At 45.6% G+C, this 15,638-nt stretch overlaps 1 protein-coding gene across 1 annotated transcript; it reads right to left on the bottom strand.

Annotated features, from left to right (window-relative positions):
• Positions 1-1,547: 1,547 nt before the first annotated feature.
• Positions 1,548-14,920, bottom strand: LOC112557771 (homeobox protein Hox-B4a-like). Its single transcript, XM_025227802.1, has 2 exons — positions 13,861-14,920; positions 1,548-4,394 (listed from the first exon to the last, which is right to left on the bottom strand). The coding sequence occupies exons 1-2, from the start codon at positions 14,720-14,722 to the stop codon at positions 4,105-4,107; spliced, it is 1,152 nt and encodes a 383-aa protein (XP_025083587.1). The 5' UTR covers positions 14,723-14,920; the 3' UTR covers positions 1,548-4,104.
• Positions 14,921-15,638: the final 718 nt, after the last annotated feature.

Genomic DNA, 15,638 nt, shown 5'->3' with positions numbered 1-15,638 from the left:
CACACACTCCACATCGACATCGCTAACTGACGTCACTTTTAATTTACTGTTTGACATTCCATAACCGAAATGATACAACCTCCAGCCGTGACCTTTGATCTATTTACGTCACAGCTCGTGCCAAGGCGAGATGCTATCTGTGCGCATGTGCTGAGAGCTACTCACTTTTTAACTCGTTGCGCGCGAGTCGGGCGATTAGTTGCGACAATGTGCCGACTCGAATTTAGCAACAGGCCGCAACCAGATGAGAGAACACGAGTCGAGGCCCGCCACTCGCCACCAACAGTCTCCTCGCTTTTCTCTCCTGACGCAGCCTAACCCACTTCTCTGCCTTCTTCCTTTCATCCCCTTCTTTGTATTTCTTTCTTCCATTTCATCTCTCAGTGAAAGTGACTGCCTCAAATGTTTGCTTCGTATGAAAACCATAAAACAAAGATGAAAGATCGTACAGAGGGATGGGGAAGGACAAAGAGTTGTTTTGCTTTTGGTCTTCATACTGGGTGATGGGCATGGACAAAAAAAATAAAGATTCTATCATTTAGGTATCAGTGAAAGTGTAAAATTAATGAATTGTTATAAAATAAATAATAAATAAACAAATAAATAAATAAATGTGGATAACGAAAATGTAGCGTGGAGCTGATGTATGGCAGAGGCAGCCCAGGATAAAAATAGCTCTCTTTGTTGTCCCTCTTTGTTTCTGTGGTGCATCCTTCAACTGCTCTTTTGTGCTGTGTTCATCTGGATTCAGTCACTAAACAAGAACTGCAGTATAACAGCATTACTGAAAGAAATGAAATATAATGAAGCAAAAGAATATAGTCGCGTCAAACCTTGATGTCTGTTTTTTGTTGTTGTTTTTGTTTGTTTGTTTGTTTGTTTGTTTGTTTGTTTGTTTTTGATGCAAACTCCGGCATTAGACATGAACATGTTCTGTTCGCTCTTTCCCCGCTGACGGCAAACAGGAAGGCAGGTGATATTCCTTTAGCTCCCCAGTCTTGCAGTCTTTCTACTCGTTTAACATATCGCCAGTTCTCTGTTGGTCTGTAAACACGTCCTTCCCCCAAGATGTGTCCAGCTTCTACCCTGCAGTCTGACCACAGTGACGTGCCTGTCAGATCCTCAGTGACGTACCTCCAGACTCCCTCCACACCATCCACGTGCAGCCTCCAGTCCTGGACACACGACTTGTGAGACAGCAGACAAGGGCGGCGGGAAACTGTCAGGTCTCCGAGTCTCATTGCCAATGAAGTTAATGTCTGGCTTTGCCTTTAAATGTCAGCAGATGTTCGAGTCTTGCTTTTATTTTTATTTTTTTACTCTCCTTTTATTTTCTTCTCTTCTGAACAGAACCAGCCCCTGATCACATGGCGTTTTAGGAACGGTTAAGCCCTCGAGTTTTAATTAACTCGTAAACCGAGAAGAAGTTAAAGCCAGCCACGTAACACACCCATACCTGTCCCTCCCACACACACACACACACACACGAACTGCAGACAGAGGGACAAAAGTAAGTATCACTTTTAACAACAAGGAATTCCGTGTCGTATTTTACAAGAATTTATTACACTTTAAAGTCAACTTGCCGCGGAACGCAATTCCTCCGTCACAAAGACAACCAATAAATTTAAAGCCACAGTATTCTTTCTTCTCCTTGTTCTCAAACAAGCGTGCACGCCTTCTGTCACTCGCTCTTTCTTTCTCACTCTTTCCATCACACACACCACCAGCATTTCCTGACCCACAGCACTCGGACACACCTACACACTTACACCTGTGCTGGCACTGAAATCACGATCACACTTTCTTACACAAACACATGCACTGCAAACACAATGTTGTTGTGTACAAACATAATGTGTGGTTGTGTGTACGCGCGCGCACGCGCGTGCCAGTTAAATAAAAATATTCTTAGATAATAATGAAACTGAAATAAGGATTCCTGATTTCAAACAAACTGTTGAGCAGAACATCGTCAGGAAGTTGGCTGACAGAAGCAGAGCAGTTGACCTCTTCTATCAAACTGGAAGAAAGAAGTCGCAACATCAGAACAGACGTCTGTCTGTCTGTCTGTCTGTCTGTCTGTCTGTTCAGTCTTATGCTCGACCCGAGTCGCGAGGGCAGCGTCTGGCTGCAAACTTGAGGAGGAATGCAATGGCTGCCTACCACAGACAGTCTGTAATAACAACTAATGTTGGTAATCATATTGTGTGGAGTGGTTACAAGACAACACACTACCGGGGCTTACAGAATGGAGCGACAAGATGGACTGAGGTGAAAGCTGGAGGTATAAATTACAACACATAGAAGCACATAGTACTTTTGAAACACAAAATACTCAGCCTCTCTTTCATCATTCAGTCGTCCCACAATGCCTTTCTGCCACCTCACGTGCCTCAGTTCAGGACATGAGCTTGTGGAGCCACCTATCTAAGGTGCTCAAACGTTCAGTCTCAACAAATGAAGATGATGATGATGATGATGATGATTAGGAGGAGGAGGAGGAGAGAGGAGGAGAGGAGGAGGAGGAGGACAAAGAACACAGATACTTAAACATTTCATTGGGTTCCGTGTGAACGGTGGTAGACCGTTAAGGACGACGAATATCGTTCACATTTTCCAAACTTAGAATGTTTACTGTTTACTATCATCTATGTTGTCTTCATACAACTCGTGGAGCAGCCGTAGCTTTCGTGCTCCAACACACTTGACTCCAGACTTTTCACACATCAGCATCCACACAACCATCCTCCACACACCGGCCCATACATCCAGCACCAGGTGGGTAGATCTTCTCCACCTGGATAGTTTGTGTAAGGATGATATGAGGAATACTGTTCTCAAGCACCCGGAATATGTCTCTTCACATTTCCATGAAATTCTTGAGTGTGTCTCCTTACCATCGCCATCCCGATCATCGCCACCCATCGCCCACAAGCATCAGGTGTCTCTGGCTCTTTCCACTCGGGACTTCAGACATGATACATAGAACACTATGGTGAAAATAATTATGCTTGCGATGATATAAAGTTACAAAACGACTATTGGGTTCACATTTTTTTTAAAGAATTGTCATCGAAGAGAGTCGCAGTAGTCTGCGAAGATCCCGACAGAGTGACGAGAAACACTCCCAGGAACTCCTCCTGACTCACATGCCTTGAGTCTCTAATACTGAACATTGCCAATGATGAGCGAACGGAAGTTTGTTTTCTGATGGCAGTTACTCTACGATGGCAGAATGAAAGTTTTGTGGAGTTTAAAGTTGGAGCACACTGTTGCGGTCATTTTGAAGAAATAAATAATGTTATCTAGTCAGAGTTAGATTGCAGGAGTTTGGAACTTTTTCAGATTTCTTGTAGACGCAAGCCTACACACCATCTCCCAAACTTCCCTCCCCGGCCTCCTCCCCTCCATCATTGACTCCTGAGCGGTCAGAACCTCCAGTCCAACTTCCAGTCCATGTATTTGATTTACTTATTGACATCTTGCAAATGTTCCACTTCACACTCCGTGTGTAGACATCAGTCTGTATCTACTGACTCACGGTTGTCGCTCTGCTGAGATATATGTTAGATAAGCAATGTCTGTCTGCAGCATGGTGTTGTGATGTTGTGATGTTGTGATGTTGTGTATACAATAGTCCAGAATGATGTGAAAATGCAATTAACTCCCTTGTGCCCTCGTAAACAAAACGTAGAGTGTATTATGCTCTTCTCAAAATAAGACAAATATTTCTGCCTGCACTTTGCTAATCGCGAATAATCAGTCCACTGTCCTGTAATTCCTTCACCTGCTGGCGAGATCACCATGACAACAGTGATTATCAGCCAATCAGAGCAGCTGCAATCTCCGGCGTCGTTCGCCGCTTGCCACGTGTCGTTACAACATCGCTCAGTGTTTTTGTCTCGCTTATCATCGACACACTGCGCACAGTCGATTATAAAGTAAAGTGGCAGACGGGAGGGAGAGAGAGAAATATTCGTTTGATCTGATGTTATCGGCCATGGCGCTTCTCTCTGCCTTGTGACCACAAACAGACGCAGGAACTCCTCTGACGTCAGCGAGTCGCATCTCATCCAGCATCCTCCTCCAAGAAAAAAGTTCTTACAATCCCGCTAAGTCGGCGCTAGTGAGGTCGGGGCCCAGATCCAGGCCCCCATCCACCATTCTAGTCTTGGTGTTGGGCAACTTGTGCTCTTTTTTCCACTTCATTCGGCGGTTCTGGAACCAGATCTTTATCTGGCGCTCTGTCAAGCACAGCGCATGCGCTATCTCGATGCGACGTCTGCGAGTGAGGTAGCGGTTGAAATGAAACTCCTTCTCCAGTTCCAGGATCTGGAAGCGAGTGTAGGCCGTCCTGTTCCGCTTGCAGTCGCTCATGCAGGAGCTGTTGCCTGCAACAAACCGTCGTTTGGTTAATGTCAGGACAACGTGAGTAACGACAAGGGACAACGCTGATGAAAACCACGATGGTGTGAGGCAAGGCTGATGTGGAGCAGGACGGCTCTTATCGGGCGATCACACACACACACATGCTGTCACACTCACACATACACACACCACACAGACACACGCACACACACACACACATGTACACATGCTGTCACACTCATCACACACATGTACACATGCTATCACACTCATGACATAACCATAACCTACAAGCGCACACACACACACACAACATTTCCACACGCTCTCACACATGCACACAATCTCACATACACATACAGTCTCTCTCTCTCTTATATATATATTTACACACACAGAAACATTCACACACACACACATATCTAAACACGATAGACAACTGCCCTTGTTACAAACAAATGTAGATATTTTAGTTTTAGAACAAACTCTATATATTAGCGCATCTGTGCCTGTAAGTAAAATATTATTGTTAGCACTTTATTTATAGGCACATATATGCATCTATAATATTATTGTTAGTACTAAATCTATCGGCACAGTGTATAATAATAGTAGTAGTAGTGGTGGTCGTTGTGGTAGTAGTAGTACAGATATGTTTAAGCAGAGAGCAGTTATCATTTATTTACACTTGGATTTCGAGTCGACTTGAACCAAATAAAAGTGTCAGGAGAGATGGTAATTCCCACAATATACTGAGACAGTAATTAGCAGGTTTATTTTCAATGTCTAATTACATAGTTTAATGCAGACCATCTGGGTTTTTTTGTTTTTGTTGTTGTTGTTGTTGTTTATTTATTTTGCGCGGTGGGCCGACAAACCTAAGCCAGAATGCTAGAAAGACAATAATATTTTTTTTCCAAAATACTTCAACAAACTGATGTGAAATCCACCTGGACACCCAGCTGGTTGGTGGGGGTGGGTGGGGACTGAAGCTTATGTTAATTACGTGCATCTGTGTACAAACGTGACGTCACGAGCTTGACCTTTCAGTTGACCGCGATGTTTCTCGAGTTATTCATCGAGGGTTTATTCATTCAAATGATTGGAAACAGATTGTTGCAGCAGCCTTAACGCAGACTTTAGAATAACAATTCCATGCCACTAGTGATTGTCGTGTGTTAGTGTGTATTTCCTCCTGTCTGTTGTTTTTACGTGGTTTTGTTGTGTCTAGTCATTGTGTCTAGTCATTGTGTCTAGGCTATGTCTGGATTTGGAAAACGTAGTGGTGACTAGTTTGGGATTGTTTCTTTTCGACAACTTCATTATTTCTTTGCATGATTTTGATAATTTTAAATGCATAAGGAATACACATACGAACGCAAACTATATATATATATACAGACAAATATTCACAAATACACACATATACACTCATATAATCAAACAAACTAAGAGAAGGAGAAAGACGTAGAACGCAGAGAATTCTCGATGCAAAGATATTATTTCTATCAATAAAACTGTAGAGACAAAATACTAGTCATGTCTAATGATCTAATGATTCACACCCAGTTGAAGCATCTTACTGTATGTTTGTGAATAGCTACACATAGCCCTAGCCCTGACTACCAGTTTATTTTCAGTCGTTGCCCATGTCATTTTGAATGAGGAAGAGCGCGGATGTTGACACCCATTGCTTGGCGGCAGGTCTGTCTCTCCTGCATCCTGCATAATAAGTGAGAAGTCAGGCGAGGATGTAGCTCGCCATGAAGACAGGCACCAAATTACTCATGACACCTTTAAGACTCAACCTGACAGCCCGCCCTCCCTACCCCAGCCCCCAACCTACAGCCCCTCCCCCATCCTCTCCACCAAACCTCGGCACACGTGACCCACAATAACAAGCCTTGTGTTGGTCCCCACCCAGTCCTTACCTCACCTCCCCATCTCCAACCTTCTCAGTGATCCTGTACAGGAGCTCAGCAACATATTCTTGTATTCTTGCGCACATGCAGGACTACATTCTGCTGGCCAACGGTTTCAGATTAAGACAAAGTAATGGACAGAGTTGCTGGAGGCTGAGCTTGTAGCATGAACACTACTCATCCTCCAGCAGCTCGTGTAAAAGCAGATAAAACTACATTTTGATATTCCCTAGCATCCCCTTCTCCAACAAAAATAATGTGAGAATGATGACAAGTATTGTACATAGGGAGTGTAAAATGAAATGATGAAATGGATTAAAGAAACGAAAAAGAGAGAGAGAACGAAGAATGAAATCTAGAAAAAATAAATAAATGTGTCAATAATTGCACTGATTTTTCAAAATGTCAGTATGATGAAATATCTATGATATGCCTAGTATCACACATTATGGAGAAAAAGATCGCTGGATGTATCAACGGATGACTATCGCCAGGAAAATGTCGGCATCACTCACTGTGTGACAAACATGCGGCAGCGACCTCAACCACATTTTGTTTACAAACTTCTCTACATTCTATAAACAATACAAAGAACATCTCCAGGTTCCATGCCAGTGTTCAAAGAAAGAAAAAACAAAAAAGAAGAAGCCATGCATGCCCGCAGGCCATCAGTGTGGGGTGACAGGCGGTGTGTGTTGTGTCGCAGTTGTTGTCAGGTGAGTGGGTGCTGAGAGGATGGTGTTCTCTTTGTCTTGCTGCTGTTTGCACCGGGTCACCAGGTCAAGTCCCCTCATAAAATTACCGTTTTCCCTGCCCTTTGCTCGGTCCACCTGCATCTCCCCCATATCTTCTGGGGGGGATAGTGTTTTGCACCTTCTCGCTAGCACATCAAAGGATGCGCCTCTTTAGCACTCTGCATGGCTGATTCCCCATCTCACACCTGGAAACCTGCGCCCCTGTGGTGAGAAATGATGTTTGTGGGGTAACCTGGGACTCACTTGTTGGACACGTAACCTACAACCAGGGTGTACATCTGGCTGCACCACTTCACTCGTTGCTCTCTATTAGTCATCAGTTTTTTTGTTTTTTTTTTCGGAGGTCGTTAGGGATGCTGTTTGAGGAAAATAAAGGAAATACACGGATGCATATTCTCTATTTTTCTCCTGGTAAATATTCTATATTTACAACGATAAAGCCGCGATTTTTTATCCTACAGCATAGGATCCCAATAAACCTGACATCATCTCACTCCTCTCCTCTGTTCTTGGTGTTTAAATAAAACACGGCGCATGATGCAGGCTACGGGGAAGGAGGTTAATGAGACAATGACTGGACTTAATGAGACTGTTAACTGTGTCACCAGGTCACAGACAGGATGTGTCTGGCTGGAGGGATAGTGAGGTGTAAAAACGATGAACAGTCCGACATTCTTGCTGTCAGAAGCTCTGACATGCGCACTGATCACAGAATGATTAGCATACGGTTGTCGTGTCTGTCATATCTCCACTACAATATTACACTGGGTTTTTACCTGACCCGTAACACACCTGTTATGCATACTTATGCACACAAGGTGACACCACAGAAGGACCTTACAAAGAATTATTCGACTTTTTATTATTGAGTACCACCTCCTGTTCACCCTAATCTACGAACGAGTGCCAGGTGAAAAAAGACTGTCAGTCAGTTTTGACGAATTTTGCCTGACAGGTGAGCATCAAAAAATGTGAAGATTGCACCTGACTAGTCACCCAGTGCAAGTCTGTAAACACCTGTACACGTGTGCGGCGGTCGGTCGGACAGGGTTCGACTCCAGCTAGGAGACATTGTGTCGCCCCCTGGCGGTAATCCACAGTCTGATGGATTGAGAGTACCTTGTAAACACGAGTTTATTGATAATAAACGTCCCGGAGATGGGAAGAGGACATACAACGAGCTCTACGTGAATTTACAAGGAAGAGAACAACTGAAGTGGTCACTGTTTATTAAGATAAGTCATGGACTTTGATTATAATTAGAAAAATTAACGCTAGAAACGAATCGGATCCAGAAACCCGAATATACTTTCTTTGGGGTGTAAGGGACGGTGGTATTTCTTGGTCACCTTGTCTTAGTCCATTTTATTAAAACTGTTGTTACCAACTGTCAATACAGTGGCTTGCCAGGGGGCGACCCTCTACCTCCTTCAACACACACGCACACACATACACACACCAACTCACGTCCACTGTATCACACTGTGCTGTAGGCTGTTGCAATCTCACTATCTTTCCTAAAAGCCTCCTTAAACTTGCAACAATTTTTCTACAAACCCTTGTGTTGCCTGAAGTGATATTTCCCTCCTCAACTCCGTGTAGCTAATTAAATTGTTTGCTCTCTCTTAAACGAACACACACACTCACACGCACATCAGCCATCTTCTGACTGTGTAACTGTCGGTTTGTCCGTCTACTGGGCGACTTGTCTGTTGGCGAATGTGTCTGTCAGCTGGTGGGACACACTGTCTTGCCCCCCGTGCACTAGAAGTCGCTGGTGCCGGTGGTGGTGTGACGTAGGTGTTGTTCTGTGAACCTCGCGCCAACACGTGCGACTGTGACATTCTCCATACGCTGCATATGCATGAGCACGTGCAGTGCAGATGCCCCGGGGTGGGTGCAGCTCCAGCTCCAGCCACAAAGCACAGGGCGACATTACCGAGATGCAGACTCGACCAGCACCAGAACATGCCCCTCATCCCACCCCACCTCAACCCCCCAGTGCAGGGCTCCTCTCACGTTTATGCAAATGCGATTACAATCGCGACATAAACACCAGGCTGCAGACTCACAGGGAGGAGGGCCTGGGGGGACCTGTTGGTGTTGCTGCCTTCAGGTCCGCGAGTTGACGAGTGCAGTGAACGCACGTGAACACAGCGCGTGCTGAGTGTAGCGTCACCATCCATCGGATATCCTCGCAAATTGAAAATAATAATAAAACCCACCTCCCATAAAACACAGAAAGTTATTTGTGCAGCAAAAGCCAGACTTGGTGTTGTTACTAAACTCATTGCGGTCAACATTGTTTACCGCTATGGACGTGCAACATCTTAACTTGATGTCATTTAGTCTAACTCATGATTATATATTATTTTGGTGTAGGCCATGATTGTATTATAATTTAGTCTAACAAGATTCTGTGTATAGTTCGGGTGAAAGTAAAAGAAGTTTGTGTGATTTTTGTGATTTTTGCTTGTACTTTGGAAGTTTGTAAGACTGGGAGCAGGAGCAAACATGTTCAATTCATGAGTACCGAGAGCACTGACCACCCGGACTAACACCTAAGCCTCCAGCAAAGCTCAGGGTTGTCAGTGCCGACTGTTCCTCGTGTACCCAGAACTCATTCATACCCAGAGGGGAGGAGGGTGGCAGTAGGAGGTAGGAGGTAGGTCTGCCTCAGGGCAGCTACGGACCAAAAGCAATTTAGCCCTCTAATTCAAAACAGACACACACCATAGTCGGCAGTTACCCTGTTGGTCCGGTTCTTGAGTCTGGTTCTACCTACCTAACTACCCTGGAACTCGGAGAAAGCGACCTCAGGGGTAGCTATATAATTCTGCTGAATCACAAGACCCCCTCAGGTTGTTGTAACAGAGGACTTGGGGTTCATGTTCCTACTGGGTCAAGGGGAAAACAAAGAAACAAAGAAACAAAGAAACAAACAAAGAAACAAACAAACAAACAAACAAACAAACAAACCAACAGACTTCACAGGGCACCAGGCTCTCAGCTGCGGCAGGTAGGTGCGACACCTGTTCTCTTTGGAAGGTTAATTGAAAATCTGCATCATCCCTTTCACGTTCACGTCACGTGCGCTACAGATGTCCCCCTCCCAGAGGGTATGTGAGTGCGAATCAACAGCTTTTGTCTAATGAACCTTGACGGTGAAGCCAGCATCTCTTGCTCATGCAGCCAGATGTCGCATCCACCCGTTAAAGTGATGCGAGTGACAGGTCGTCTCTAGCTTTTCACGGTTCACTGGCGGGTGGTCAGAACTTATACTAATATTTATTATTATTGCCAAAAGCTGCACCGCACAAAGTGCAGTAGGGTGGTGGTGGTGGTGATGATGATGGTGGCAATAAATTAGAATCACAAACTCGCTGGTTTTCTTGGCAGAACTGTACTTAGTGACCCTTCAGATAGATTTCACATCGCTTGCGAGTAATGAATACAAACTGAAAGCAAGTAGTTTGCATTTATCAAGTGGCTATTTGCGAAAGAAATGAGATAATGATTTAATCGCACCTGAAATTTAATAGAATTTTAAATAAAATTAAATAAGTGAAAATACCAAGGTACAAAGAGTATGCATTTGTCTCTATTGCTCTTTCTCTCACTCGCACCCACGTACACACACACTCACACAGAGAAGATGGAAGAGGAAAGAGAAAAGAAGACAGTGATCCACAGACGAACTGACCACAAAACAAAGTCACAAATAAAGGTGTCCTTGTGATTATAAAATGCAGCTGAGCAAAGCTATGGACTACAACATTTGTTGCTGGGATAAAGTTGTTTTATGTTCCTCAACTCAGAGGATGGGGAGACAGTTGTGTGTCACGTGTTGTGCACACACCTCAAAGAAATGGAGGGCCTGCCGCGCGACGGATGGAAGTCTGCAGTTAACGACACATCATGGACATGTCACACGGCCAGTCTGTCTGTCAGTCACGGCCTGCTATCGTCTCCTAGCTACCCACACACCCACACACACACCCCCACACACACACCCACACACTCTGTGATGTACGCGGATGCAGGTGTTGATAACATCAGTTGCTGCCCACTACCACAGGCGGAGGTTGATGTTTGTCTCACTGCACTTCAAGTTCCTGATTCACAGTTTCCTCAACTGCCGGAAACAGTCAAACATTTGCAGATGCGCGTTGGTGAGGCGGATACCCGAGTGGTTACAGGCTCTAGGGTCCCAATTCGCAGGTGCGCCGCCTCCATACCCCGAGTGTGTAAGCGAATATTCTACCAGTCCACCCAGCCGTGTGAACTGGGTATCTGTGTCTGAGTATCACACAGACATGTGACGTGGCTACCTGCATACACACCTGTGTGATATTGGTAGCCGTCTTAGCAAAGAGTCGAACAATGATAAAGGACTCGGAGGCAGAGATGGTCATCGTCATCGTCATCACCAAAAAAAAAAAAAAAGAAAAAAAAGCTGGCCCCGAGAAAAGTGAGGTCAAACACCCTTCCCCCTGAATACAAAACAAGATGCTTAGAGAACTATCTTTTCATTTTCGTATTGCAACGGAAGGTTTATTTTCAGGAAAAAATTATTTATTTGCCTCAACCCTCATGTCTTTAAAAAAGATCACACACACAAAAGACTGTGATGAGGAGAGGAACTCGAAGAAATGTTTGTTAAAACATATTTATATTCTCTACTACTTCACTGTCGTCCAGTTTTATGTTTTCGCAATCCTCCCCCACTTTCACCTCAAATTTTTAAACAACAATTAATAGCTTTTAGGTTTTATCGCGGTCTTTGTTTTTCAGGTTTGGCATCGAGCATTCATTCCGCCTCACACCCGTAATAGTGTGGATAGGAGTTGTTGTGCTTACAATACCCTGAAATAATACCCGACTATGCTCAGTGCATTGTGTGTTTTTGAAATACACCTGGCTTATCTATCGTGTTTTTTGAAAGAAACGCTCCCATTCGTTCTGATGACATTTCCTGTTTTTTTACTCATCTTCCCTGTAGAAGTCTACCTGTTGGAGGAGAGGCCGACAGGCAGGAAAGAGAAGGCAATGGACTCGGCAAACCCGGATGAGGACACTGCGTGTGTCAAAGGTTGTCACGAGGACGGTGTAGTTAGGTAAGTACTGAGTGCAGTCAGTCGTGACCACCCCACCTGTCGCCGGTTTGTTTACGCTGATGACCTGAGGTGTTTGACCTCAATGTTGGGGTTACCGCAGCTGAGCCTACGGGTATTTTTACCCCGGTGTTACAACCGACATGTGCCCACTATGCACATATACTCGCGCGCGCACAAAATATTTATATACACGACACGGACACACAAAATATACACACACATGACACAAATCAAATCCACTTGAAACTAATGTTCGCCGAGTATTGCTGTCGTCTGTCACAGCCTCACCATTGTCCACCAGTCCATCCTTTCATTAGTCTGCCCGTCTACCTACCTTTTCAAATTTATTTTCACCAATGCCATAGGTATTATTGACGAGAACAGCACAGCACTCGAAAATATCCCTTTGGTAGGTATGAGATTTTTATTCACACTTTGTAAACAAAGCAAACAACAATGTTCATAAACAAGACATTACATATGTCAGTCTTTCAGGGACATCAGTCTCTAGCTCGTGTCCTCCACCCTTGACACAGCTAGCCACCCCAAGTATACCTGATAGCAGTCAAGCGCACATATCATTAAAGTTGTGGCTACAAAGAAAGAAAAAGAAAGAGAAATAAAAGTGGGAGCCAAAAAGAAAGTGTTGTCTGCAAGCAGTGGACTCGAACTGCTGTGTCTACCCGCAGACATGCACGATGCACGAGCTCCGGGAAGCAGGCTCCTCGCGACTTTTTTATGTTCCTGCTCAGAAGTGCGAACTATTGGTCATAAAGCGATCCTGTTTCTCCCACACAATGTGAACTGTTGTTCACAACTGTCTCGTGTTGCCTCCTGGCAGCTAAACCTTCTATTACTGGTTTTATTACCTGCTGACAAAACGAATCTTTGTTGTTCTCACAGCTGCTGGTTCTATTGTTAGCTGCTTGCTGCCTGCCTGTGTGTGTGTTTGTGTGTTTGTGTGTGTGAGTGTTTGTGTGTGTGTTTGTGTGTTTGTGTGTGTGAGTGTTTGTGTGTGTGTTTGTGTGTTCGTGTGTGTGTTTGTGTGTGTGTGTGTGTGTTTTGTGTTTGTGTGTGTGTGTGTGCACGCTTGTTTGCTTACATCTGACCTCCTCTTGTGTTATAAAACAGTCCAATATATATATAGAAGTGAGTGAAGGAGGGACTGTGGTTTTCCATGTTCATTCATCTGTCGTATGTTCTCTACGTGTATTTTGTATATTTCCTAAAATCTGTGAGTATACATATATGTGTTATTTATATACAGGGTTGACACTAGTTTGTGTAGCTCCATTAATATGTGAACCTTATGCAAATCTTTATGAATCAGTACTTGCTCCAAAGTACAGTCCAAGCAGAAGCATCCGCCAGCCACGACCCCCCCCCCCATCACACACACACACACACTCGCGCGCACACCTGCTGCCATTGTCGCCACAGGTGTAACAAGTTGCCGAGGCAGTATAGTGATCCCACGATTTGATATTCATTGGTTGATTATTTCTATTTTTCTATAACGGATTTTTCTCTGTTTGTTGGCCAGCGGTCATTTTATTGGTTAAAGAGTCTGTCAAGTCAGACAGACTGATAGAGAGACAGACATTGCAGACAGAAAGTACATTCACCCATACTGTCTTCCCACCTAAGACAAGAGCCACAAACAAACATCAAACAAGCAAAACGACTGTAACCCACCTGCCTGCGATTTCCTCATCCAAGGGTAGATAACCGGGGGTCCTGACCCCATACCTATGCCCCCATTGCTGTCATCGCCGTCACAGGACGTCGGCGAAGCCCCCGAGGCCCCACAGTTATCGGCCTTGTAGGGGGACTGGCCCCCCACACAGGGGGGTGACATGCCAGCAGGTGTGGAACTCGGGGACAGCTGCAGATGCCGGTGCTGGAGCTGGTGGTGGTGCGGATGTGGTTGCAGTTGGTTTTCGATACGACTTTGGTGGTGGTTGTGGTGGTGGTTGTAGCTGGACAAACACATCGACGACGCAGACGACACACGACAGTCAAGCGACACGTCCAGAGGCTGCCCGGAAGAGCTGGCCATTAGGTTAACCAGGGGCGCGCTTCCATTCTGTGTCCTGACAGAGTTCGACAACAACGACAGCGATGCCGGCGATGAAAGACCCGACGAAGGGGTGAACGATGAGTGGTCTGGGCCGCTCTCAGACAGACTCAAGACCTTGGAACTGTTCTCCTCGCTTGTGAGGTCTCGGTCATAGTTGTCCGTGGCAACAGCAGCGGTCTGCTCTGGTAATCCGCTAACACCAGCATCGCCCTTGCCTCCGTTGCCGTTGGCGTCAAGATTAGCGGTGCTGCCGCTGCTCCTGCTGGTGTTGTTGGTGTTGTTGGTGTTGTCTGACACGGCGCCAGCATACTGCAGCGGTGAGAAATGGTATCCGTTGTGACTGAGGTGATGGAAGCTTGACCTGTAGTAATCCGATGCCTGACTTTGCAGATAACTTGTCTGCGAGTAGTCGTCGGTCGGGGGGAACTTGGGCTCCCCGTACGACACGGGGTTCATCAGAAAGGAGCTCATGCTCATTAATTTGCCGCGCGGCCTGACGCTAGCGGCTCCCGTGTAAATAAACGCTCGCTACACCAGATCCGCTATCTGACGCTAGCCACGCCCCCTGGCGCCTTTCACTTTGTCACGTGACCACAGCCAGCCAATCAAGCGGGGCAGGCGCCATGCGCGGCTCATGAATGACGACTGACAGCCAATGGCCTTGCACCTTAGCCTCGCGCTACATGAGCCCTCGCGCACTGGCGCCTGGGAATAGCGCGACTGTCGTGTGAAAGCTACGTGAATCGCGCTGTTCTTCGCGGAGTCTAGCTACTCACAGTGGAGCGACAGCGCGAGCCGCTACCGAGCTTTGAGGTTGAAAGGTCAGCCGCAGTCGGCGGTGCTTGTTGGTGGTGTAGGTAGGCAGCCTGACGACGAGCGCCGCTGTTTGCAGTCGTCAGCTAACGAGTCGGCAGACGATGTCAGCAACAGCAGGAAGTGCCAGACAGCAACGCCCCGCAGTCGTCAGACATCAGGAACAGGACTGCGCACAGCGAGCTTCGAACCTCGAGTTCCTCTCACAGTCTCTACCGACCGGCAATTAAACTGCTGTTGTCATGTCGTGTATGCACGCTGCGAGATGTATCTTGCTCGTTGTAATCACTGGACGGCGCAAAATATAAAACTTTCCAGGATAATTACAGTCTTTACCTTTACTTTTACTTACAATAAACCTACTAAGGCGATAGAGTTATGAATGAAGGGTGGAAGGGGAAATGATGTCCTCATTAGATTAGTTGTAAGTCCTCGCGGACATTGCTCCGTGTTTGGGTGGATGGGTGGTTGGTTGGATTCTTGCTTGCGAAGAGGTGTCACAATGTCCTGAGAAGAGATCTTAACCAATAACCATAAACATTTTACTGAAGGTTATAAGCAGGTATCTTTGCTTTATAAC

The sequence above is a fragment of the Pomacea canaliculata genome, linkage group LG2, assembly GCF_003073045.1.
Source record: "Pomacea canaliculata isolate SZHN2017 linkage group LG2, ASM307304v1, whole genome shotgun sequence".
NCBI lineage: Eukaryota > Metazoa > Mollusca > Gastropoda > Architaenioglossa > Ampullariidae > Pomacea > Pomacea canaliculata.
This window is presented reverse-complemented; position numbering and strand designations above follow the sequence as displayed.

Excerpts from the sequence above, each read along its gene's own strand:
- LOC112557771 (XM_025227802.1), bottom strand. The coding sequence starts at position 14,722 with ATGAGCATGAGCTCCTTTCTGATGAACCCCGTGTCGTACGGGGAGCCC. Across the intron at positions 4,395-13,860 it reads GATGAGGAAATCGCAGGCAG|GCAACAGCTCCTGCATGAGC; the intron begins GTGGGTTACAGT and ends GGTTTGTTGCAG.